General features: G+C 44.9%; 1 protein-coding gene and 1 long non-coding RNA gene across 14 annotated transcripts in view; one reads left to right on the forward strand and one right to left on the reverse strand.

Annotated features, from left to right (window-relative positions):
* Nucleotides 1-220: 220 nt before the first annotated feature.
* Nucleotides 221-24,549, forward strand: part of LOC108593251 (LINE-1 retrotransposable element ORF2 protein) — a 49,809-nt gene continuing 25,480 nt past the window's right edge. For 6 of the 12 annotated variants that reach the window (XM_078338138.1, XM_054239106.2, XM_078338136.1 and 3 more), the window contains exon 1: nt 491-896. Coding sequence is in view for 6 of the 12 variants with exons in the window: in XM_035258171.3 (XP_035114062.2) it covers nt 320-896; nt 18,057-18,103 (624 nt within the window). In the remaining 6 variants the exon portion in view is untranslated. Of the gene's footprint in view, nt 897-18,056; nt 18,794-20,313; nt 24,458-24,549 lie in introns of those variants that run through there. The other 6 variants (XM_078338139.1, XM_035258165.3, XM_078338140.1 and 3 more) reach the window with 2 other exon arrangements.
* Nucleotides 3,744-11,949, reverse strand: LOC118144389 (uncharacterized). Of its 2 annotated transcripts, none has more exons than XR_004729188.3 (3): nt 11,808-11,949; nt 6,351-6,447; nt 3,744-5,017 (listed from the first exon to the last, which is right to left on the reverse strand). It is a non-coding gene; the product is annotated as an uncharacterized LOC118144389 (long non-coding RNA). The 2 variants fall into 2 exon arrangements; XR_004729187.3 differs by having other exon boundaries at nt 5,100-6,447.

Here is a 24,549-nt window from a genome sequence, read left to right on the forward strand (position 1 = left end):
GAAGGGGGGCTCTTCCACCTAAATCGTTAGCACGGGCTCATTGTGTTAAAAATTCAATAAGTAAATAATGGTAAACCGTGAACGATTCCCCTTTATTCCGTGATTAGTGTCTGGTGTGTTTTCGCATGTTCGAGTCTTTCCCTGCATATTTATAAATGCAGGTACACGTCCGTTTATATATAGGCGTGTACATCCCCTGGTTCACACCGTCGTGCACGCTGCTTTTTTTTCCCTCTCGGTGTGTCAGGAAGGCGATTCCGAATCCACTGGATGGGATTTTTAATTTCGGAAGGCACGAGTTCCCCTGGCATCCGCAAATATGACCCGCCGTTTAGAGAGGAAGAGGAGCGCAGACCACCTGCCCAGAGCCCCGGCCAGGAGGGAGGTGGGGAAGGGCTGGGCCCCTCTCGGCGTCCCGGGTTCCCGGCCAGAGTCTGCGGGAGTCTGTGAAGGCGGAGTTTCCGCGCCAGAGGAGCGGGTCCAAGCGGACAGACAGTTCCAGCCCCGCGCGAGAACGGCCCCATCTCCTCTCGGTCCCCGGGCCCGCCTGCAGCAGCCCCGGCGCGGTTTCCCCTCCCCGCCGCCCGCGCTCGCTCCTCCTGCGCCCAGGACGGTCTCGGGCGCTGGATCCGGGCGGCGACGGTGCAGATGGTGGAGCACAGGGGACTGTCCTGGAGCCCGGGAAGGGCGGAAGCTGGAGGCGGCGGTTCAGAAAAGTTGTGAGGTCTCCAGCGCGGGCGGCCGCGGGAGCTGGAGCGGCGACGAAGAGGACCCGAGGGGACTCAGCCCGCCTGGCACCAACGACCGCGGGCACCAGGGACCCGATGCGCTGGGAGGACGCTGCCCCGGCAGGTGCGGCGCGCTGGGCCTGGTGCTTTGCGCCTTTCCCTGCACAGGTGAGGCCGGGCGGAGAGGGCGTCTGTGGCGCGGCCTCTCTGGGTGCGGGGTGAGGGGACACGCTGAACGTGGGGTTTATTCGGGGATCGGCGGGGGCTCTGGAAAGGCGGACCACGCTAGGCTCCACGGACGGTATCTCCTACCTGGACCTTCCGTGGACCACGTGCAGATGCGGCGTCAAGGGGAGGTGGCTGAGGGGTCCTGTCCGTTGCTTTCCTCCTCCCCAGGACTTGGCGGGTCTGTGAGAATGGGAAGCCCGGTTCTTTTCACTTCTTTTTCCCAACCATGGGGTTCCATGCCTCCCTCACTACAGTTCAGTTAAACAAAGATTGGGGAGATCCCAGGGAGGGGCGGTCCGCGCCAGTTTCCCTTCCACCCAGTGGTCCTGAGAGCAAGGCTGTGCCCACGGGGGAGCAGGTGTTCACAGAGAAGCTCGCAGGGCACCCCAGGTGGGCAGAAATGTGGGATCCTCTCGACAGATACCTGAGATCCAGTCCGATGTGGTTTGAGGATGGCTAGGAGGGGTTGGGAGGTGTTTGGGGAGTGGGTACAAGAGTGTAGAACAGAACTGGGCTCTCCAGAAGGCCTTTCACCTCACTCCCGCATCTCTACAGCGGGGATTACTCCGTCTCAGAGGGAATTTAGTGGGTGCCTTAGGCACAGAACACAGCGCCTGAAGTACATGAAAAACTTACCAGCTGTTAACCACTGCTCTTATCATGCACACGTGGGGCCCGGGTAGAATCAAGCCGACCCACATGAGTAGCAGAGGCGGAGGCTTCCAGGTCCGGAAGAGCGACCCACGAGCCCTTCTGGTTACTGGCACCACGCGTGGCTGCGTGGATAGCGAGCCAAGTCTCACCTAAGGCTGAGAAGGCGGCTGCGCCTCTGTTCTGGGCTCCAGGGCACCTGAGGGCCGGAGCTCTAGGAGAATGTCGTTTGCCTGCTGCCCGCACGCGCCTGAGCTAAGGGTGCGCAAGGTTGGGCTCTGAGCGCAGCAGCGAGATCACCTGTTGGTTAAACTTACCTTGCAGTCCAGGGTCTTCTCAGGTCTAACGCGGAGAGCTCTACCTTAGCCCACTAACACACAGACCTTCTAAACATGTGTTCTCCAGCTGCCTCCTGCCTAAATCACTAGGAAGGATATACTGCCAATTTTCGGCGAGAAAATAAGTTTTTGCTTTTCAAAAGTCATCTGCAGCTTGAAATTCTGGGATATCCACTCTCTTTGAGTTTTCAGGTTCCCTCAGGAGCCATACTGTTTTTTAAATACTGCCATTTTCTTTCAAGGCGTCCAGTGAGGCAGAGATGAGGGTGGGTAGCAGATATCTTGTCTTTTTTTCCTTTTTGAAATGGCAGAACAGATCTCCAGTGTCAGGGTGCAGAATAAAGCTGGGCGAGGAGACAGAGTGACAGGGGCTACTACTGGTGACCAAGTGAGCAGAGAAATCTCCCCCAGGAGGTTTACTTCGGAGCAGATACTTGGGTGAAGTGAGGGAAGAGGCCAGAGAATACTTGGGGAGGAGCTGTCCAGGCAAGGGAACAGCTAGCACAAAAGCCCAGAGGCTGGAATTAGCTGGGTGCGTGAAAGGAAGAACAGAGGTGAGACGGCCATGTGGCTGGAGCAGAGTGAGGGTGGGAAAGGGTGGGGGATGCATCAGGGAGGTGGGCAGAGTCCTGACCATGTGGTCCAGGCAGGCCATGCATGTCCCAGGTTGGAGCTGGACCCCGGCATCCACTCTCCCGTCTCTTCCTCAAGAGCAAAAGTCCTGATGTTTACCTGGGCACTTGAGCATCCAGAATAAGGACTGCCTTTGCCGGCCTCTTCTACAGCAGGGTGTGGCTCTGTGACCAGGTTCTAAGATTTATTTATTTAAGATGGACTCTTGCTCTGTCAACCAGGCTGAAGTGCAGTGGTGCAATCTCAGCTCCCTGCAACCTCCACCTTCTGGACTCAAGGGGTTCTCCTGCCTCAGCCTCCCAAGTGGCTGGGATTACAGGCGCCCACCACCTGGCACAGCTAGGTTCTACGATTTAATAGTTAAAGGAGGGTGGTCCCTATACATTCCAGGAAGTGAAGTTCAGTGGAGGAAGTTGCCTTTCTTTGTCCCTATGTTATGGCTGAAAAATGAACCATTAGTAACAACAGGCACAATAGCAGCTATTTTGGACCATGAGGTGTTCCCTGGAAATGCAAACTGCACAGTGGACAGAAAGAGAAATGAAGCCTGGGTCTCTACTGCAGCTGTGCTGCCCCCAGCCTTGGCTCATGGCTTCTGGACTTTGTGCGCACAAGAGAGATAATAATTTGTGTTTTGTTTAAGGCATGTGTGTGTGTGTGTACATATGTGTGTGTATGTGTGTGTGTGTACATATGTGTGTGTATTTTTTCCCCCTGTGACTTACAGCTGAACCTAAACCTACATAGTACCCCATGACAAGAACTTACATTTTCTTCTAACCCATCAGGAAACTATTGGAGAGTTTTGAGCCAAGAAGTGACAGACATTGTTTCACTTTTTTATTTGTTTGTTTTGTGTTCTTTTTGCTGCCTCTCTCTGTTTCACTTTTTAATAGACTCGCTCCGCTGCTGCGAGTGAGGAGACTGGGCTCAAAAGGAAAAAGAAGAGACATAGGAAAGGTCAGCTGAGGTTATGCGGGCATCAGGTGCACGCAGATGGTGGCTTGGACCAGGGGGCCATGGTGGAGAGAACAGGAAATGATCTTCTTTAATATGGACTAGAATGAGTGTGATAATAGAGGTGATGAGAAAAGCCACACACCCCCACACATATACACATATGCATATGTATATGCATTTGTTTATATATATATGTATATATTATACATTTGATTGTCAGAAACATAGACCTGATTTTCCCATATATTTTCTTAAAACAGATCATTTCATAGTTCATATCTCCTTAGTTCACTTCCCCATGTTTCTAGTAGTTTACTAAATAGGACCTCAACTGTTTGTATAGAATCCTTCAGAAAGCAAGAATGGGGAAGAGTTTTAATTCTCATATTTACAACGAGAATAAATGAGTCAGAGGAAAGTGGTAAAACTTTCTATAATTCATCCTAGTAAGTAAGTTTCACAGCTGGTATTAAAGGATCTGAAAACATTGAAACTTCAGTGAAAAGCAGATTCCTTCCACGCAATTGTCAAAAACTTCTTAAGGAAAAAAAATCAGCATTGCATTTGTATGTGTTACTTTATATAATCATATCCCTCTGTTTCTCTAATAATTCCAAGATGTACTTTAGCTCATGGTTGACATCCGAAATAGCATTTGATAATACATGTGACAGCACAGAGAAATAGATGTAACACATGTAAAATAGGGCTAAAATGGTCGAAAGGGAATCAAATCCAAGGGAAATGTTGGACCAGGGTGTAGGGCTTATGCCTCTTTGATAGTTCCTGAGAGGGAAGTAAAGCTTTAACTCAGAGTTTCCTGGCAGAAAGGAAACAATTTATTACATGCTTCTCATTGGCCATGAGAAGAAAACACACCAGCTATAAAGGGACCATGAAGGTGTTCCTACCATAGAGGTCTGAAAGAAAAAATCATGAATAGTTGTAGAGCAGAAATAATTCCCCTGGAGGCTGAGATTCCAGCGGTTCACTGATATGTATTACGGCATCAATTTTCTCTTAATTTATTTTTCTGAAATGTTGTGGTTGTGCGTGTTTTCTTCCTCTGGATAGGCTCCACAGCTTTAATTATATTTCCAAAAGGGTGAAAAACTCTCAAACTATGAAGCATCATTTATATAGAAAATAATACAGTAGGCAGCGTTCTCCAGGCCATAAAAGCTGCAATAAATGTGGCAGCAGGCTTCCCAAAGCTTTCTATTTACATACGTTTCTTAGCAGAGTTGAGGGTCTGACAATTTTATTTTTATTTCTTACTCCACTTCCCCCTTTGTTGTCTTTATTATCAGGATATGCTTCCTGCAAACGGTGCCATCATCACGATGTTTGTTTTAGTGCAGTTATTAAAAGCATAGGCCCTGGAACCAGAAAGCCCACCTGTAAATTCTGCCTTCACCACGCCCTCGCTGTGCGCTGTGGGATGGGTGGCTTCCTGTCTCTGCATCTCATTTTTCTTGCCTGTAAAATGGGGCCAGTAATCGATTACATGACAGCATTGTGGTGAGACGTATGTGAAGTAAGAAATGGAAAGCTCGCATACCTGCGTCTGGCACGTCACACGTGCTCAGGAAGCTCACTATCCGTGTCTGGCACGTCACACGTGCTCAGGAAGCCCGCATACCCGCGTCTAGCATGTCACACGTGCTCAGGAAGCTCACATATCGGCGTCTGGCACATCACACGTGCTCAGGAAATTCACATATCTGCATTTGGCACATCACACATGCTCAGGAAGCTCACATATCCACGTCTGGCACATCACACGTGCTCAGGAAGCTCACATATCCGCATCTGGCACATTACACATACTGGAAGTTCACATATTCGCGTCTGGCACATCACACGTGCTCAGGAAGCTCACATATCCGCATCTGGCACATTACACATACTGGAAGTTCACATATTCGCGTCTGGCACATCACACGTGCTCAGGAAGCTCACATATCCGCATCTGGCACATTACACATACTGGAAGTTCACATATTCGCGTCTGGCACATCACACGTGCTCAGGAAGCTGAGTCCTTTATCATTCTTGCCCTTGCTTCCACAGTCATTGTTATCATGGACTTTCTTATTGACAAGCCAGAAGACATCTTACACATCAGGTTGCTTAAAATGTTGGGCATTCTCATATTCTTATTCAAATACTTAACAGCCAACAAATAAAGAAGTTTACAATTATCCTCTCCTCCACACAACTGATCTTGCTTTAGGACTGTATACATTTAGCTTCCACAGTCACTGTGTATGCGTCCATCCCAGTGTGGTAGACACCATGGTGTCCAATGGGGAAAACCAGACACCTCAGCCCGTGCACCCACTCAGTGTGTCTGTGCCCAGCCATGTGAGTCTCAGAGCAACTCTGTTGATTCCTTTCTTTGAGATTTTTCTCTTGTCATTCTTGTCTTTAGAGACAGGGTGCTCTGTGGGGGATGTGTGTGTGTGTGTGTGTGTGTGTGTGTGTGTGTGTAACTGTTTTACAAATCTGTCGCAGTGCTCAAGGAAAAGCCACCCATACCAACTATATCACAATACAGAGCTTCACCATCTTTATGGGAGGTTTCGATTTAAAGAGGCTTTTCAGGAATAATCTGATGCTGGGTGGATTCAGCTTCGATGTAGACTTTAGAGATTGAGCCCTTCTTGTGTAAGGCTTCACTGAACACTCAAACTGAAGCCAGAGATTCCCTGAGGCGGGTGGCAATGGCTGAGTTTTAAATAAGATGTAACTCCATGTGACTGGGCGGTTCGGCGAGTTCTACCTCTGCCCATCCCTACCCCAAGCACACCTTATTCCCACAGAGATTAGACACACAATCACCGAAGTCAGATGAAAATACACCTTCAATCTGCAACTCTAGAGAGTCATTCCATTCCACAATCTCTCTGTGAAAAAAAAAATCAGAGTAAGAAACATTCTTAATTTGGTTAATTTCCTTCTCTCAAATTGATAGTTCTAATCCCCCCTGACGATCTGCACACACACACAAACGTGTGTGTCTATTTGTGTGTGTATGTGTGTATATATCATATGCACAATTTCTATTATTCATAGCTGTTATATTCTGATGAATTAACACATACTGAACCATTGCTTTTAGGGAAACTGCAGAGATAGGTTTCTCTTAGTCTTTGTTGACAAAGTTTTCATCAACTGGTCAGTATATAACTTTATGTGTACTTCTGTATAAAGACACCTTACTTAATATAAATTATTGAATAATAACATTGAATTCACAGCTGACAGTACTGCATAGCTCATACCTGAGCAATGTTTATCTAACACACGTATTTTCTCCATAAGGCACACAACGACTTCCCTGTGCTTAGGAATTAACTACACGGCACTTCAGTACCAAATTTGCAGGCTGTTTCAAACAGCAAAGATACTCTGAAAACACACAAAAATAGGAAAAGCATGGAACTGAGTAGACCGCAGAAGGACCTTTGCTTACAGAGCTGGACAGGAGTGGAGGGCACTGCCTTTTTGGGCCTCAGGTTGGATGATTCATATTTTTTACTTCTCTGTCCATGTACAAAAAAGACTTTAGATGTCCCACGAGTATTGATTTGGGGATTAAAAATAAGGGTGAGTGAGGGGTAAATTTGCAAATATGGAATCTGTCAATAGTGAATATTGACTTTACGTGTGTGCATGTGTGTGTGTGTACATGCATATATAGGAGTGATAAGTTGCTGGCCCAATTCAAATTTATATTGATTACATTGGAGCTACTGGTAACCTTTACATGGTCCCATAAGATGCATTCTTATTATTGCTGAGGACATTTAACTGCTTTCTACCATAAAGATTGGTGTAGTCATCAGAGATAAGGAAGTGGAATGTTGTAACAAGGATTGTCTGTGTCCTTGAAAGAGACAGGTCTTACCAGTTTAATCTTAGCTGTTGGGGTAGGATAGCATGGAGGACAGATTCCACTGAGGAATTTTATGGAAAACTCAGCTAGGAAAAGGAATAGGTTTGTTTACTTTTTCAAATTAATGAGCCAGGTTCTTTCATTTCTGTCTTTGGGTACAGGAAGGAATTCAGAGTGGGGTTACTGAGTGGATCTCTGGCAAAACTGGAGAAGCTATAATAAGTATGTGTCAAAATATCCACATAAAAAGTATGAAATGAATGGTAGGACTAGTGATGTAACCCATTTTGTCACTGGAAAGTTATTGTTTAGCTATTCCAGTCTTTACAAAATAATTCAAGAAAGACAGATGTCTTCATTATCTTGTCTGTAGTTGGTCAATTTTTACAAAATATGTTCATCACTTTTCTTCTTGCTTTTTAAGGATTTGAGGCTCCATGGTGTATCCTTCCCTCTCTGAAGGTAGAGGTTTTGTTGTTGTTGTTGTTTGTTTAATTTTTTTCTTGAGACTGAGTCTTCCTTTGTCACCGAGGCTAGAGTGCAACGGCACGATCACGGCCCACTGCAACCTCAGTCTCCCAAGTTCAAGTGATTCCCCTGCCTCAGCCTCCTGAGTAGCTGGGATTACAGGCATGTGCCACCATGCCTGACTTTTTTTTTTTTTTTTTTTTTGAGACGGAGTTTCTCTCTTGTTACCCAGGCTGGAGTGCAATGGCTTGATCTCGCCTCACTGCAACCTCCGCCTCCTGGGTTCAGGCAATTCACCTGCCTCAGCCTCCTCTGACTAATTTTTTTATTGTAAGTAGAGATGGGGTTTCACCATGTTAGCCAGGCTGGTCTTGAACTCCTGACCAAATGTGTTCCACATCCCTCAGCCTCCAAAGTGCTGGGATTACAGAGATGAACCACCGCATCTGGCCAGAAACTTTTTTTTTTTAAACCTAAGGCATGAGACTTCATGGGCTTCCGTGGACTGTTTTTCCGAACGCCTCATGTAATGGGCGCTGTGCAGGTACGGGAATGTCCTTTCACAGTGGTTCCCGTGGTGTTGCTTTCCTCTCCCAGCTTCAGAACTGGACACCTGGCACCTCTGGGCTCCTCACTGGTGGTGGCAGCATGGCTTTTACATCCCCAGTCCTCCTATCCTTACAGAATCCACTGAGTGTAAGAAATACTCCTCCATAGTTCCTGCACACGTTCTGAAGGTCACTCTTGCATTGGCCTATACTTGGTGATGGACTGTGTTGCAGGGTCCCCAAAACTACCCCCAGATTCACTTACTCTCTGTAAGAACTCAAGGGATTCGGCACACAGGCTTCCTTGCAGCTGAGAATTATCACGACAAAAGATGTAAAGCGAAATCAGCAAAGGGAAAAGGCTCACAGAGCAAAGTCTATAGATGCAGGGCACAAGCTTCCAGGAATCCCCGCCCACTGCGGTCGACCAGAGGTGCCAGCTTTTGCATCCTATGGTAACAGCATCGTGAAATGTCTATCCAGGAAGCGCATTAGAAATGCATCACTAGACCAGGCGCAGTGGCTCACGCCTGTAATCCTAGCATTTTGGGAACCCAAGGCGGGTGGATCACCTGAGATCAGGAGTTTGAGACCAGCCGGGCCAACAGGGCAAAACCCTGTCTCTAAGAAAAAAAAAAAAAATTAGGTAGGCGTGGTGCCACGTGCCTGTAATCCCAGCTACTGGGGCGGCTGAGGCAGGAGAATCACTTTAACTGGGAGGTGAAGGTTGCAGTGGGCCAAGATTGTGCCAGGGGACTCTAGTCTGGGTGATAGAGTGAGACTCTGCGAAGAAAGAAGAGAAAGAGAGAGAGAGAGAGAGAGAAAGAAAGAAGAGGGAGAGAGGGAGGGAGGGAGGGAGGGAGGGAGGGAGGGAGGGAGGAAGGAAGGAAGGAAGGAAGGAAGGAAGGAAGGAAGGAAGGAAGGAAGGAAGGAAAAAAGGGAAAGAAAGAAAAGGAGAGGGAAATAAATAAATAAATGCAGCACCCAGGCTCTTTGCTGAGGCTTGGTTGCCTAGATACTTTCTGCCTATCATTACCCAAATCCAAAACTCCTAAAAAGAAAGCAAATGTTCAGCATAAACTGTTTTTTGTACGGAGAGTTTTATCACAGCGTACCACTCTTCTTAGTTCGGAAATGCTGGAAACTCTCACAAAATCCAAGTTTCCAGAGAGCCTGCACAGGACCACCTTATAAGCAGATCTTTCTAAGGACAGCAGCCTCAGGCCTGCTACATCCTTTCTGCACACATAACCACCCTTGGCCTGGTCAAAGATTAAGTCCAAAGGGTGAACGCAGAGGACGGTAATTTGCTTAAGCCATCAGGATCACTCAGATGTGTCCTTGTGTTTTGGACTTTGCTTCAGCAAACCCATTTAAGATTCTGCAGAAGAGCCTCCCTGCCCTCCTTACTGACCTGTTAACAACAAAAGGCTGAAAACAGAGCACAGGCTGACTTACCGTTGCCATGACTACCCGTGTGGCAAACATCGTAATGGCAATTTGCCGAGGCGCTTCAGGTTTAGGCTTTGGAAAGGGGGTGGCTGAATAGAACTAAAGACCTCGTGGCACTCAGCTCCCAGTGATGCAGAAATGTCCAGTTAATGGCCTTGGTGGTAGCCATTCCTTTTCTACCAAGGGTAGTAGAAGAGGAAATGCGTTCGTGCTACCATGAGTTGGTTTGGATACTCACAGAAAGAGTGGTTCCTTCATACATGATTCAACGTCCACAGCTCCTGCACACTCTCAGCCACTGTGCTGTGTCTCTGCCACCACGACACTGAACTGCTTTCACCAAGAGAATCAAGTCCGTTACTAAAGTTGGTGGCTGCTTCTGATTGGTTAGTTCCCTTGAGGCTTCAGTAACATTTGACGTTAAGATGCCCTCTGTGAAGCTCCATATGGCTGTGCTTCTCACACTGTGATCACAGGTTCTGTTTAACCTTACATGGTTGAGAACCACTCCACCGCGAAAGCAATTTTGCTTATAAACGTTGATATTTATTAAAAATTAAAAGGGAGTAATTTCAGATGTTTTTCTCCAGTCATTGCAATCTCAGCTTTCCAGGAGCCTTTATGGTAACCTCCTTTCTGCATTCATGTGATCATGAGAATGAAATCGACAAATAACACCCTAGTTCCCATATAGAGACATTTTGGCTGGTGTGGACCTCCTACAAGGGTCGTGGGAGCTCCACGAGTTTCTGGAGCTCACTTTGAGAATCATTGTTCTACACTATTCCTTTGGCTGCTCTTAACATGTTGGGTTTCTGGCTTCCCCCTGCCTTCCTGGCTCCTCCTTCTTATTAGGTTTCAAAGGGAAGGCGAGGGTTAAAGACACACACACACACACACACACACACACACACACACACAGAGAGAGAGAGAGAGAGAGAGAGAGAGAGAGAGGGCAGCTCAACAGCAAATGCAGACATTTATGTCCAGCATGAACCTGTGGAGGTGGAGGGCCGGCTTAATGCCAGTGCCCATGGCCGCTTACTGGCATGGGCAGGAGGGGTCTGAGCAGTGTGGCTTGCTGACAGGGAAGATGTTGATAAGACGTTCCCGTGATGAGGCGGTTTGGGCCTTGCTCCCGCAGAATGTGATGGTGATGTTTTTTGGACGTTTTCTTAGCAGAATGTGATAAAGTCAGGCGATTGGGCCGGCGGATTCTCACAGTCCGAACGAACCCTCGTGGAATGTTTCACTTTGACCAAGGTCTGAAAAATGGCAGGGAGCTTACAAAATGGTGCAGTTTGGACTAACACTTCTCAGTCTTGGGCTCCTTGTCTGACACATCCTAAAAGTTGGCCCCTGCTGTTCCAGGTTCTCTTCTCGTTATGCACGTTCTCTGGGAAATTTCATCCACTCCTGAGGCTTAAATTATCGTCTCTGCTGAAGGCTTCTAACTCTCTCTCCCTAGCTCGGAGCTTGCTTCTGAGATTCAGCTCCATGTATGGTTTGATATGGTACCTTTGTATTCCACAGGTATCTTTGGCAACCATCTACTTCTTTCTATCTTCACGGTTATTCTTACAGAGTCACTCTAGCCAGCCCCAGAAGGGTTTCCTGTCCTTGTCCCCGCCTGCTTCCAGTCCATTCTCCATCACTGTAGAGAGATAATATGAACTCAAATCTTCTCATTTGTGATAGGTCATGTCAGTGCCTTTCCATTACTCTTCGGTTAAAGGCTAAGCATTTTAAAATGCTTACTGACTTTTGTGATATGACTCTTACCTAAAACTCTCCAGCTTGTGATTTGCAGCTTGTCCCTTCTCTTGAACTTAATCTTTCAATCATACTGAACTCTCAGACTCTCCTAGCGGCTATGTCTTCTCATCCTCTGGACACTTACCGCTGTGGTTCCAGGAAATGGTCTTCAACATCTTCAGATACCTAGAAGGTTGCCCCTCAGTAGGAAGAAAGCTTCTAACTTCCAGCAGTTCCGGCAGAAGTCCTGGGGCTGGAGAGCTGTTCCTGAGGTGCCTGTGATCACTGTATCCAGGCTCCAGGTGCATGGAACACGGTGAGGTCATGACTGCAGGCATTATGACCACTCTTGGAACTAGAGTTGGGATGGGGTTCATCCCACCCAGACCACAGGGACCAAAAATGAGAAAAGAGTGGGGTTTAAGGGATGACTTCAGAGAGAAGTGTGGATATTGGACAGGAAGAACCACCAGATGCCAGGTTCTGGTACTGTTGCAACTCTGTTCTCCATAAAAAGTCACTTGCTTTTGCTTGTTACTAATCTTTTTGCCCTCCATACTCCTGCATGTGGAGTTTATCTGTCTGTCCCCAGGAGACACTCATGCGTCTCCCATTCACTTCTTCTTATCCTTCCAAACCAGCTCAGATGTGTGCTTTACCAGAGGAAGGATGGAGGTTCCTCCCTCCCAGGCTGACTTTCCATATGCAATGCACACATGTGCACACTACAGTGCATTACACACGGCCTTTGATTTTTGGGTTTGTCTTCTCCACCACATCAGCTGACCAGAAGTCATGCCTTCCTTGTACATTTCCACATCCTCAGCAAGTAGTTAAGATCTGGCACAAAGTAAGTCCTTGACTGGGTTTGGGGAATAAGGGATAGAGTCTTGCTCTTTCAGTTTCCTCCAAGGCGCTTGTTCCAACTGTTCTTATTGTGACTTTGGGTTGGAGATTTCTAAGGCTTTTGGGATAACAAATATTCCTTGCGTTTCTGTTTTTCTCTTGAGATGGGAGTCTTGCTCTGTAGCCCAGGCTGGAGTGCAGCAGCACGATCTCGGCTCACTGTGACCCCCACCTCCCGGGTTCAAGCAATTCTCTGCCTCAGCCTCCTGAGTAGCTGGAATTACATTGAGTTCTTCTTTATAGGTTTTATTCCACAAAAATTTCATGACATATTATTAATTAAAACAATGATGATGCCTACTTTGGGTACTAACCAGGACCGTCTACTAGGGGATCCACGAGAAGGACATGACAGAGCCTGTGACTTTTACCGGCCGTCAGCTCCAAGGGAAATTTGCATACAGCCTGCAGCTGGTTAAAGTACCAAGAAGGAAACAGTTCATCTGAGCACAGCCTCTGAGCCTGAGTTCAAATTCTAACCACCTGTTGTTAGTGCCAGCCGGCAAACTTCTTAACCTCCTATCTGAGTAGATGCCAAGTACTTAACTCATGCTTGATGTATAGTTAGCAGTTAGTAGTTAAGATGAATTTCATTACATATGTGTCATTGTTTCAAACGCATTGATCTTTTCTTTTCCTGAACTCTGACAATAGTTAAAGCGACAGAGCACTTTCAGCACTGCATTATGTATTTTCATTTATGCACCAGTGTTTGTTGTGAGCATACATCTTCCCTTTCCAACTAAATTATTTATTCCTAGGGATAAAACTGTATCTTCCACTTTGGATATATATTGGCTGTGTCATATGTGTAATAAGGGCCTTTACATAATTAGTTCTGATAGAAATGATACATCCGTTTTTTGTACCATAAGTTAAACATAATATAACAGTAATATAATACCATGAAAAAGGTGGCAGGAGTGACAGTTAAGCTCCCGAGCTGACACTGTTTCAACTCTCATGAGGCATCCATTAATACATAAACAATGTAATCTCAGCACTTTGGAAGGCTGAGGCAGGCGGATCACAAGGTCAGGAGTTCAAGACCAGCCTGGCCAATACGTTGAAACCCCATCTCTACTAAAAATACAAAACTTAGCCAGGCATGGTGGCACATGCCTGTAGTCCCAGCTACTCAAGAGGCTGAGGCAGGAGAATTGCTTGAACCTGGGAGGTGGAGGTTGCAGTGAGCTGAGATCATGCCACTGCACTCCAGACAGGGCAACAGAGCCGAACTCCAGCTCAAAAAAAAAAAAAAAAAAAATATATATATATATATATATATATATATATATATATATATATATAAACAAGGGTTATGGTCATTTTTAAACAGTCTTAATTTTCTTAAGGTAGTTGCATTAGTCTTCTGGCACTGCCATAAAATACCATAGACTGGGTGGCTTAAATTTTTTTTTTCCACAATTCTGGAGACAGGAAGCCCAAGAGCAAAGTGCCTGCTGATTAGCTCCAGGGATGTCTTCCCAGCCCTCAGACAATCACCTTCTCAGAGTGTCTTCATGTGGCAGAGAGAAACAGTGAGCCTTCTGCTCTATCTCCCTATAAGGATCCTATTAGACCACGCAAGGGCTCCATCACTATCACCTACTTCAACCTTAATTACTTCCTTACTCCAGATTCAGCCAGACTGGATGTTAGGGCTTCAGCATATGAATTTTGGGAACACAGTTCAGTCCATAGCAGAAGTCTTTTCACAAGAAATAAGCAACATGATGGTTCTGTCTTTCTAGTTTTTGTGAGCCATTCCTTACAAGATACTGGCTTCCCCAAGGTATCTTGGATGACTTGTATTTTACCATTTTTTCAATAAATTTTACCATTTTTCAATAGTGAAGCAGCCTAGACATGGGGCAGGAGGGAATGGTGGGGACTGTGGAAAACCTTAGGACAGAGGCCCCATGTAATGGGCTCAGCAGCCACTGAGAGCCATCCGATTAGTGCCAGGAGAAATGTATGTCCCAGTTTCCAGATGCTTTTACATTTTTAAATAAAAGCCAGAGATCTGGATTTGTTATGTTGATTTTCTGTGTTAATTTCATTTTTTTAAACTGTACTTTAGGTTCTGGGGTACATGTGCAGATCATGCAGGATTGTTGCATAGGTATATACGTGGCAATGTGGTTTGCTGCCTCCATCCCCCCATCATCTATATCTGGCATTTCTCCCCATGTTATCCCTCCACAACTCCCCACCCCCCACTGTCGCTCCCCTAGACACCCCCCAACAGACCCCAGTGTATGATGCTTCCCTCCCTGTGTCCATGTGTTCTCATCGTTCAATACTCTCCTATGAGTGAGAACATGCGGTGCTTGATTTTCTGTTCTTGTGTCAGTTTGCTGAGAATGATGGTTTCCAGATTCATTCATGTCCCTACAAAGGATACAAATTGGTGGCACTGGGTTCAGATGGTCTAATCTTACAATGTTTTTTTTAAAAAAGAGTCAATTCCAGTAGTAACTTTTTTCTCCAGAATAATTGCTTAAATATCTGGCACACTCTGCGGGCACTCTTGGTTTCTCTTTTTTAACAAGATGACTGAGTTGAATAAGTCATATTATATTGTTATTTTCTATTTTGTTTGGGTTTGAGAATGAACAATTGTTGATTTTTTTCTGCTCAGCCTTCCTTTGCCCTTCCCATCCTGTTTTTCCGCAGCATCTAAGAATGCTATGGAAAAACACCACCAGTCCTTTACCACCCAGCTTTGTACTTCAGGAAAAACTGAGTTTTTTTAGGCCTCAGTAGGAGGCTTCCTGGCACAAGCTGGGAGCTCAATACATTCTTCCCCCAGGCCAGTGATAGGGTGAGGGATGACACCGACCCACTGGAGACACTGACCCACTGGAAAAGGAACCCTAACCAGTTACTGATGGACTGAACAATGTTGTTTACAAGATGATGTTCTTGTCACCATGTGGAACTTTAACAGAGCCACACCATGGAAAGCAAGACTGAGAAATGAATGAAGAGGCATCTTGGTGCCATTGTTTGCACGTGAATCCATCTGAGCCTGAAGCCAGTCTACTCCCAGCCTTTCCAGCAGTGACTGTGTGCTTTACATTTAAATGCAACTAAAGGAATCCTTACTGATATACATAATGGCCAAAGGAGAGGAAGATCAGTCTCAATTAGTGAAAGTGCAGAGCAAATGAACTCCATGCCTGGTCCCATCAAAACGAAGTCAAAGGTTAAGGGCACATTTAAGTTGTCTCATGGAGTGTTCCTGATGGGTGGAGAGAATATGAAATCCCATTGAACACAGAGAAAACAAACTGAACCTCAGAGGGGTTATGTGACTTCTCTCAGTAACCCCCGTGAGCTCATGCAGGCCTGGGGATCCAGCCCAGGGGTCTCAGCTTCTCAGCGCACCAGCTGCCTCCTATTCAGGTAGTGACAGAGCTGCTAGGATTGCTCGTTGAACCTCCAAATAGCAGCTCCTAGATTCAGCAGTTAATATTTTACGATGTTTGCTTACAGCATATCTATCCATCTGGTCCACTGTCCACCCTTTAATCCACCTTATTTTGTGTTTTAATTGGAGGCCACCTTAGCTGACGCACAGATTTCTATTCATTTGGCACAGATACAATACCTCCCACTAGGCACTTGGGATGCAGCAGTGATCTAAATACCAAAATGTTTCCTTTCAGGACATTTTTGGGGGGCTTGATGGTTGATAGAAAAGTAAGCAAAACATACACACAGGACATTTTTAGGTAGCAATAAATGCTTTTAAGGAAGCAAAATAGGATGAAATCATTGGTGACTGAATCTCTCAAACACATTCCAGCTAGGAAAACAAAAAAATCTTCTAGGTATTTTAACAGACGGATGTAGTATAGGGATTATTTACCTGGGTGTAGAAAAGCTATAAAACAATGGCTGGCTGAATGTTTGTTGAGAAAATAAATGCAGAGGTTAAGAGCTGCAAGAAGCTGTTACCAGTCCTGCAGTTGAAGGGACAGAGGGAAGAGGTGGTATTGCTGGTGCCAGGTACTGGGCCCATTGGTGGAAGTTAGAACCAGTAGCCATCCTGGGTGATGTTGCTGGGGTATCTGAGAAGATGGAAAGGGGAGCTGTCGAAGAGTTGGAACCACAGGGAAGACAAAGCCATTAGCAGAACATGTTGCAAGAAGCAGGAAGAAAAACAAATACTCGAGTTTTTCCTTTTTCCTGTCCGCCAGCCTCGCACCAGTGCCTGCAAATTGAAGGAACCCGCTGAGAGCCAGTGGGAGAGAGCCTGGGAAAGCTATGTCTGAGGCACACACAATGGAAGAAGGTGTCTGGGGCCCCAGGACAAACTGGCAGTTGACAGCCGCTAGGGGATTTTCAGAAACAGGTCTTGTCAGAAATGTGGCTTTTTCTGGGGGGAATTTGACTGGAAGTGAGAACAAAACCTGTTTTCTGGGAATTCCCTCTATGGGAAAGTCGTGGTGGTATCCACTGGAGATGGGCAGATGACGGGGGCTCAGGAAGCCTGACAAGGGGCTGCATCTCTGCACACATCCTGGTGGAGGGGGCTCCAGGCTGGGCAAGGAGGCAGTAAGACCCATGAAAACAGCACAGAGGAAGGTGTGTCAATAAATCAGAAACCAATATTTCAGACAAGCCTGGTTAGAAGAGGATGAGGGGACCTTTGGCCCTTTCCTTCACCCTTAGTGGTGCCATCAACATCACCACCCTGGATGGATATCAGTTTCCTTACCAAGGTTCTTTCAAGCTCTTGGCACACAAGACCATGGACACAGGAGGGTCCCTAACTGTGTATGGTCAGCGACGCCTCATGGCTATGTTTGGGTATTTAATGAGGCGTTGATCTTGCTGGAGGTTTCTGGGAGTCTGGCCAGGTGGCCCATTGGAAGGAGACCTCCTCCTGTGCTTGGTTCTCTGTGCCTGAGTTGTCTGCTGTGTATGCTCTAGGAATGGCCTCACCTGTGGAAATGCCATGAATTCTTTCCCCGTTGGCCATGCAGCGGGTAATTAGCATTATAGCGATGTGGGGAGGAGATGGCAGGCCTTCAAGTCTGCGGGTCCTATCAGGGGACCTGTCACACTGCCTGAGTGTTTGGATTCAGGATTTCCTTCCTCCATCCTGACGGAGGCACATTTTCAGGCATGATGTATGGGTTCCAAGTGCAGTTACAAATGAGGCAGTTAGGTCGGTGGAAATGCTGTGGGCCACGGTCTCCTGCCAGGGTTCCCAAGACCCTGGGAGTGGCTTCCTTCCAATGGGCTATTAGGGTTCCCCTGAAGCTTTCTGAGGCTTCTCTGGAGCCAGCTTCTCTTGGCACCGCTGGGCTGGAGGAAGCTTCTCCCACAGCACTTCTCTGGCAAACCTCACAGATTCACTCTGTCTTTCTCTGAACCTTGATGCTTGATTCTGTCTGTAGCTCATAAGCAGGCCAGTAATGAGAAGCCCTGTTGAGCTGGGCCTCATTAAGACTTTCTTGTTCTCTCTTCCCAGGGCATACTTTATTCAGCTGGGCACTGAAAAACAATCTTGGAAATTAGGAAACGGAACAAGGCCTCATTTCACACTCAGAATGTGGGTTGCAATAGTGACTCTTCTGCTGATGGGAAAGAAAGGATTATACTACCTTTGGAATCTTGGATTCAAGAGAGAGGTGTTGGCTTGCCCAACCAACATGTATTCCTCAAGACATATTTTTGTGGCTTTATAAAATTCCACATGTATTTCTAACTCAGATACATTTTGCTGCCATCTGGCCCTTGGACAAAATGAGACCCGGGCAACTGATGTGTACAGCTTTTCATAGACCCTTTCAGACAACATTTACATAGCATTTTACTTCAGCTGTTTCACATAAGTGGAAGATTTTGCCACAAAACTGAAATAAATTTTAAAAACCTGCATTCTTAAATTTTGTTTGCATCAAAAGGTATAAAAATATCTACATAAAAGATGAAGAGGAGAAACCCATTCGTGATGGAAAGAAAGTCCATTTATGCTTTGCCTTTAATTTCTTTTTCCATATCTGGAAAGCAATCAGAGTTTTAATCCTTCCTTGGGTTCCTCCTGGATTTCGGGAGAAGATAAAACCTGAAAATCTCAACCCAAATCTGCGTGTTCAGCTGCATATCTTCCGACGCCAGCGGAGGGGTCACACTGCACAGGCTGCTGAGCCTGCAGGAGCCCCGCTTTTCAATCTCAACCTCTTTGTGGATGAATTTGCCGGAAAGGTAACTGGCCACTCATTCAGGGGGAAATAAAGCAACTAAGCGTGACATTGGATTTTTCCCAGATTCTTCATTAATGATGCTTCTGCATCGCTCTACTTTTTCAAATATATTATAAGTTGGAGCAGATATTTAATTCTTCTGAGAATGATCTCCTAAGGCATGACTGCCTATTTTCATTTTTGTCTGGACTCTGTCCCATCTATAGGGTCACATTTCTGATTAGAAATGTTGCTGAATATCCCCTCAAAATAACAAATATGTGTGACATGATTAGATATACTTTATATATTTTACATACACGCAGGTACACTTGTGTAAGGAATTTATTAGTTGGGCTTAAATGGTATTTTATATATGCTGTTTCATATAACACATTGCAAATGCTTCATCTGACACTATATTATCTTCAACTCATGGTTCCGATGGTGATTTCATATCCTATTCATAGCATGTCTGAACCATATTTATTTAACCGTTTTCATGGTGGATATTCAGGTTGCTTTCAAAGGCTTCTTGCTGTCATAAATAATGCTTACCATGAACATCTTGGCACGTATATCTCTTTCCAAAATGCTTGATTATTTCCATACAATAAGTTCTTAGATGGTGAATTAGAAATTCACACTTTACAAGTGTATCCTGATTTATTTATGCAGTCCCTTATTAATTAGCATTTAAGGCTAATTATTAATAAAGACAATAGCAGGGGGACATCTATTACTTATACATGCCAGTGACTCTTCTGAGTGCTTTGTCTTAGGACTCATATGATGCCCACAATCACCCAGTGAGACAGAATCTATTGTCACCTCATGTCCTAAGTGAGGAACATTGAATCGTAGGAAGATGAGGCAGGTTGCTCAGGATGGTTCAGCTTGTAAATATCTGATGCAAATTCAGGGACACGGCCACAGCGTATTTGCTGCTTATTTGGCTTAATGTTATAAGTGACACTGCAGTTAATATGCTTGAGTTTTCATCTTTAGGCCCCTCAGTAGCATCTATGAGGCTTTTCATTTTTATGGAACGGAAGATTATAGAAGCGTAAATGCTCTACCACAGCGTTATTCTCGTTTTCATGGAAATGATGGCGATATCTGAATGTGTCCTTGACAGGCTTCCCAAGTAGATGCAACATGAAGGGACGATGGAAATAAGCAAAAGGTTCTCAAGTGTCAGCATGCCACATTCCACAGGCGGGATGTCAAAAATAGTTTTGGCTGATGGGCAACTTACTGTGCGTAATGTTTACACACAAACCATATTGATTCCTGTTTTTCTTTCCTTTAAGAAATGGAAGAATTGACGGTTTCAGAGATGGAGACTGTTGAGCCACAGAATCCACTAGTCAATGGTGAATCCAACTTCTCCCTTTCTACATGGCCGGATAGAAGTCACTGGGGATCACACTGTGCATGAGTTTTCACTGTTGGGGAAAGCAGTGTTTGGAAGTGATGGGTAGACGGCAGTTTGTATGCATTGCATTAGTTGCTATGCCTTTGCTTTCCTTTTATGTGCAGGTGCAGACTGTCAAGGGATTGGATTGCGGATTGCATTGCTGGTTTTCCTCAGTATCCTCATCTTTTCCACAAGTTTCTATTGTATCTAATACAGAGCACCCTTCTTCAAAGGATCTCCTATGAAACCCCCTAAGGAACTCAGTCTGCGGCACTGCGTGAAGCCATCAGGACCTGCCACCTCCCACTACCTAGTGGCTCCTTTTCGTCTGAGAAGATAATCCCCCAGAAACAAACTTATGCTGACTTCCATGTTCTTTAGCTACATGGAGAATTTTCCTTTCCCTTAGAATTAAAATCCTCCATTCTACTTTTTAGTAAGCTTTTTAAATTTTGGAATAATTTTAAATTTAAAGAGAAGTTGCAAAGATGGTATAGAATGTTTCCTTATACCTCTTATCTGTTTTCGCCTCTTATTAACATTTTACATGACCGTGGCGTGCTTTTTCAAACTAATGACCCAACACTGAGGCATCACTATCCACTGAAGTCCAGATTGTACCTGGATATCGCCAGTTTTCCTATTAATGTTTTCTTTCTGTTCCTTATTCCTCTTCTTGTTCTATTAGTTAAATAGTTAATAGAACATATATTTAACTATTTAATTAATAGAAACCAGGACACCAAATTGCTTACTTGTTGCATTTGCTTAGTCTCCACTGGTCTGTGGCAATTTCTCAGTCTCTCCTTGTTTCAAATGATCTTGATGGTTTTGAGAAATGGTGGTCAGAGTTTGGAGATTGCGTCTCCTTTGGGAGCGTTTCCAACTTCCAATTTCCTCATGAATAGACTAGACTCAGGGTTATTTTTGTAAGAGAGCTCCAGACTACATGCAGGCAAATGATTAGAAATATTTTACTATGAAACTCTATTTACAGACACTGAAATGTAAACATGTGTTTTTCACACCACACACTAAATTCTGTTTATTTTTATAATTATTTCAAAATGTGAAAGACAAAACAAACAAAAACAAACTGTCTTAATTCACCAGACAAACAAAACTAGGAGGTTATGCTTTGACCCATGCAGCATTTTGCTGACCATTGATATAGAGTAACACTATCTTCACTTTTTATTTTAAAAATAATTGAACAGATATGAAGAAAATAAGACTCAGGTATGCAGACGCTATTTATGAGGGTGAGGAAGCAGCTTGTTGTACAGTAAGTGGCTGAACCATGATTCGTGATTGGTGTGGTTGTCTTGCCTATTAATTTTAAGGAGTACACATCACAGTCTGTAATGTGCATTGAGGGTCCTAAAGCATGTATGTACATGTCTGTATATGCTTGTGTGTTTGTATGTGTGTGCCTGTTTGTGTATACATATTTTTACATGAAGCATGAAACTTAGCAGAAACTCCATGGCAGACATGGTCCCTACTGCTGGTCCACAGGGAATGTGTAGCCACTGTTGATGGGAATACCTGCCAGGTACCACTAGGTACAGTGGTTAGTATGGCCTCTGGGAGCAGGTGATGACTGATTAATGCCCTCTGCTGTCAAGGCCAGGTCTGCTGAATCTGACCATCTCTTCTTGGTGCTATCCTGACACCTATGTGATGTGTTCTGGGGCTGGCCGTTTGTAGCCAAGGCTTTCCAGCCTTTCCTGTTGTTCTCAAAGCCAAGCAATTTCCTTCCTACATGTTTTCTCTCTCAAAAGAGAGTCAGAATGGCTTTCTATTGCTGGAGGGAGTCAAAGAAAAATAATAATATTCTCCCTTGATTGCGTGACTACATGGATAGAATTGTGTAATCCTGTTTATTTTCATTGTATCATTTTGTCAATAGCTTCATTCTCCTGAAACACTGAAGAAAAAATCATGTCATTCATTTTTGCTTCTAAGGCAAATGTGCGTTTTCAGTAACCTGAGTTTACTTCTTTCTAAAATGTGGTTGAGATCACCTGTTTGTATCTCTTTTTATTCAGAGTGATGTTCCCGAGAGGCATAATAATGCAGCAGTGGACAAGGGCAGGAGCCAGAGACAGTCTTACCATCTTCTTAAAATGTGTGGATGGGACAGTGGAAAGAGAAGCCACATTGGGGTTGGGCGTGCGGAGATCTGGTCCTAACTCAGTGTGGCTTTTGCCAAGTTCTTTTGCTTCACAGAACTCTAGGTTCTTAGCTGTCAAACAGGAACCAGACCATCAGACCCACAGAGATTTAACCCATGCAGGAGCCTTCAAAAACTTCACATGGCCTGTGTCAATGTGAGGTTGCTGGATGGTTATGACAAGAAATGACATTAAATTCATGGTGGTAACATTGTTCCTGAAGTGGGATACTGTGTTTCAGGGATGAATCACCCAGGGCATTACTGCAGACATATTTCCACTTTGAAAATATGTGTGAGTGTGTGTCTGTGTGTTAGAGATTGAGAAGTATGAGTGTGTGTGTGTGTGTGTGTGTGTGTTTTAATTTTACAAGTCTTGGCCAGGTACAGTGGCTCACGCCTAGTAATTCCAGCATTTTGGGAGGCCAAGGTGGGTGGGTCGCCTGAAGTCAGGAATTCAAGACCAGCCTGATCAACATGATGAAACCTTATCTCTACTAAAAATACAAAAATTAGCCAGGCATGGTGGTGGGTGCCTGTAATCCCAGCTATTTGGGAGGCTGAAGCAGGAGAATTGCTTGAGCCCAGGAGGTGGGGGCTGCAGTGAGCCGAGATCACATCACTACATTGCACTCCAGCCTGGGCTACAGAGCAAGACTCCATCTCAAAAAAAAAAAACAAAAAGAAACAAAAACAAAAAAAAAACAAAACAAAACTGCACATCTTACATTTTCCTTTAGTTTGTTTGAAAGTCTGTTTTGTTTGTGGTTTTCATTCTTGGAGGTCCCATGAGTCATTAGTGGTGAAGATGGAACCAATGTGTCCCACCCTGGGAACTCCTGTGTTCAGGGATGGAGCAGCTGCAAACATCTCTTTCTCTCATCTGATTCCACTGTGTCTTCCACATGTACACATCATGAGAAATATTGTTCAATCAGCATTTTTCTTTAAATCAATTCATATGCTTATTTACATGAATTTACCTAAAACAGAGACTGGGTATCACTTCTATGAATAAAAAAATTAAACTTCCTGGCAATAAATAAAGTGTAACAACAATAATCATGCCAAAAACCTTCCTCCAGTGTTATGAAGTTCAAGGTAGGTGTGAAGATTCCTGAAGCCTCTGATCCTATGTCATAGCTGTTGCTGTTAAAAGGGGAGGTGGGCAGGAGTTCAAAAGGGTCGAAGACATAGTCCCCTCAATTGAGACCCTTCCTAAATTCATCAGAAAGTTTAAAAAAGAGTTTTCCCTCATTTTGTAATACATTTACACATTAAGATACATTAACATTTTATATGGTAGTAGGTTTTTGACATGCCCCTAAAATGTTCTCGTGAGCTGGCAGTGGTTTCTTTGCTATATTATGGGAGCCCTGCTCTTGACCGAATTTTGTCCTTCTGTCATACTTAAAACGTCTTCTTCTCTACAGCTCTCTCTCCTGTCCAAGTGCATACCCATAGATTGGTTTGCATGTAGAATCCTAGCATATCAGAAATGGAAGAAGCTCAGAAATTGTTTTCATCAAACACCGCATATGCAGAAGGCAAAGTGAAGGTCCAGAAGCAGAAATGATTTGTCCGAGGATGCCACACTCATCTGCAGCAGAGGGAGGCTGAGCTCTGCAGACCTAGCACTGCAGAAGCAGCCCCCTTAGAAAAGGCTTAATAAAGAAGTGACTTTATGAGTCGGTGGCTTCATAAAAAAATGACGCAGATTGAGAAATTGTTTAAACAGTGATCTCTACTCTGTGTAATTACTCTTTCCTTTTAACTTAAAAACATGGGCCCAGCCTAGTGGCTCACAGCTCTAATCCCAGCAATTTGGGAGGCCAAGATGGGCCGATCACCTGAGGTTGGGATTTCAAAAACAGCCTGACCAACATGACGAAATCCCATCTCTACTAAAAACATAAAATTAGCTGGGTGTAGTGGTGCACGCCTGCAATCCCAGCTACTCGAGAGTCTGAGGTAGGAGAATCGCTTGAACCTGGGAGGCGGAGGTTGCAGTGAGCTGAGATTGCGCCATTGCACTCCACCTGGGCAAAATTTTGTCTCAATAAATAAATAAATAAATAAATAAATAAATAAATATTCATTCTCCAGCCTTTTGATGTGTGGAGCCAAGGTTTTTATTTGCAGAAGTCTGCAGGGTTGGTGTGATCTCTTTCAGTCATAAACC

This window comes from Callithrix jacchus, chromosome 9 (genome assembly GCF_049354715.1).
Source record: "Callithrix jacchus isolate 240 chromosome 9, calJac240_pri, whole genome shotgun sequence".
Taxonomy (NCBI): Eukaryota; Metazoa; Chordata; class Mammalia; order Primates; family Cebidae; genus Callithrix; species Callithrix jacchus.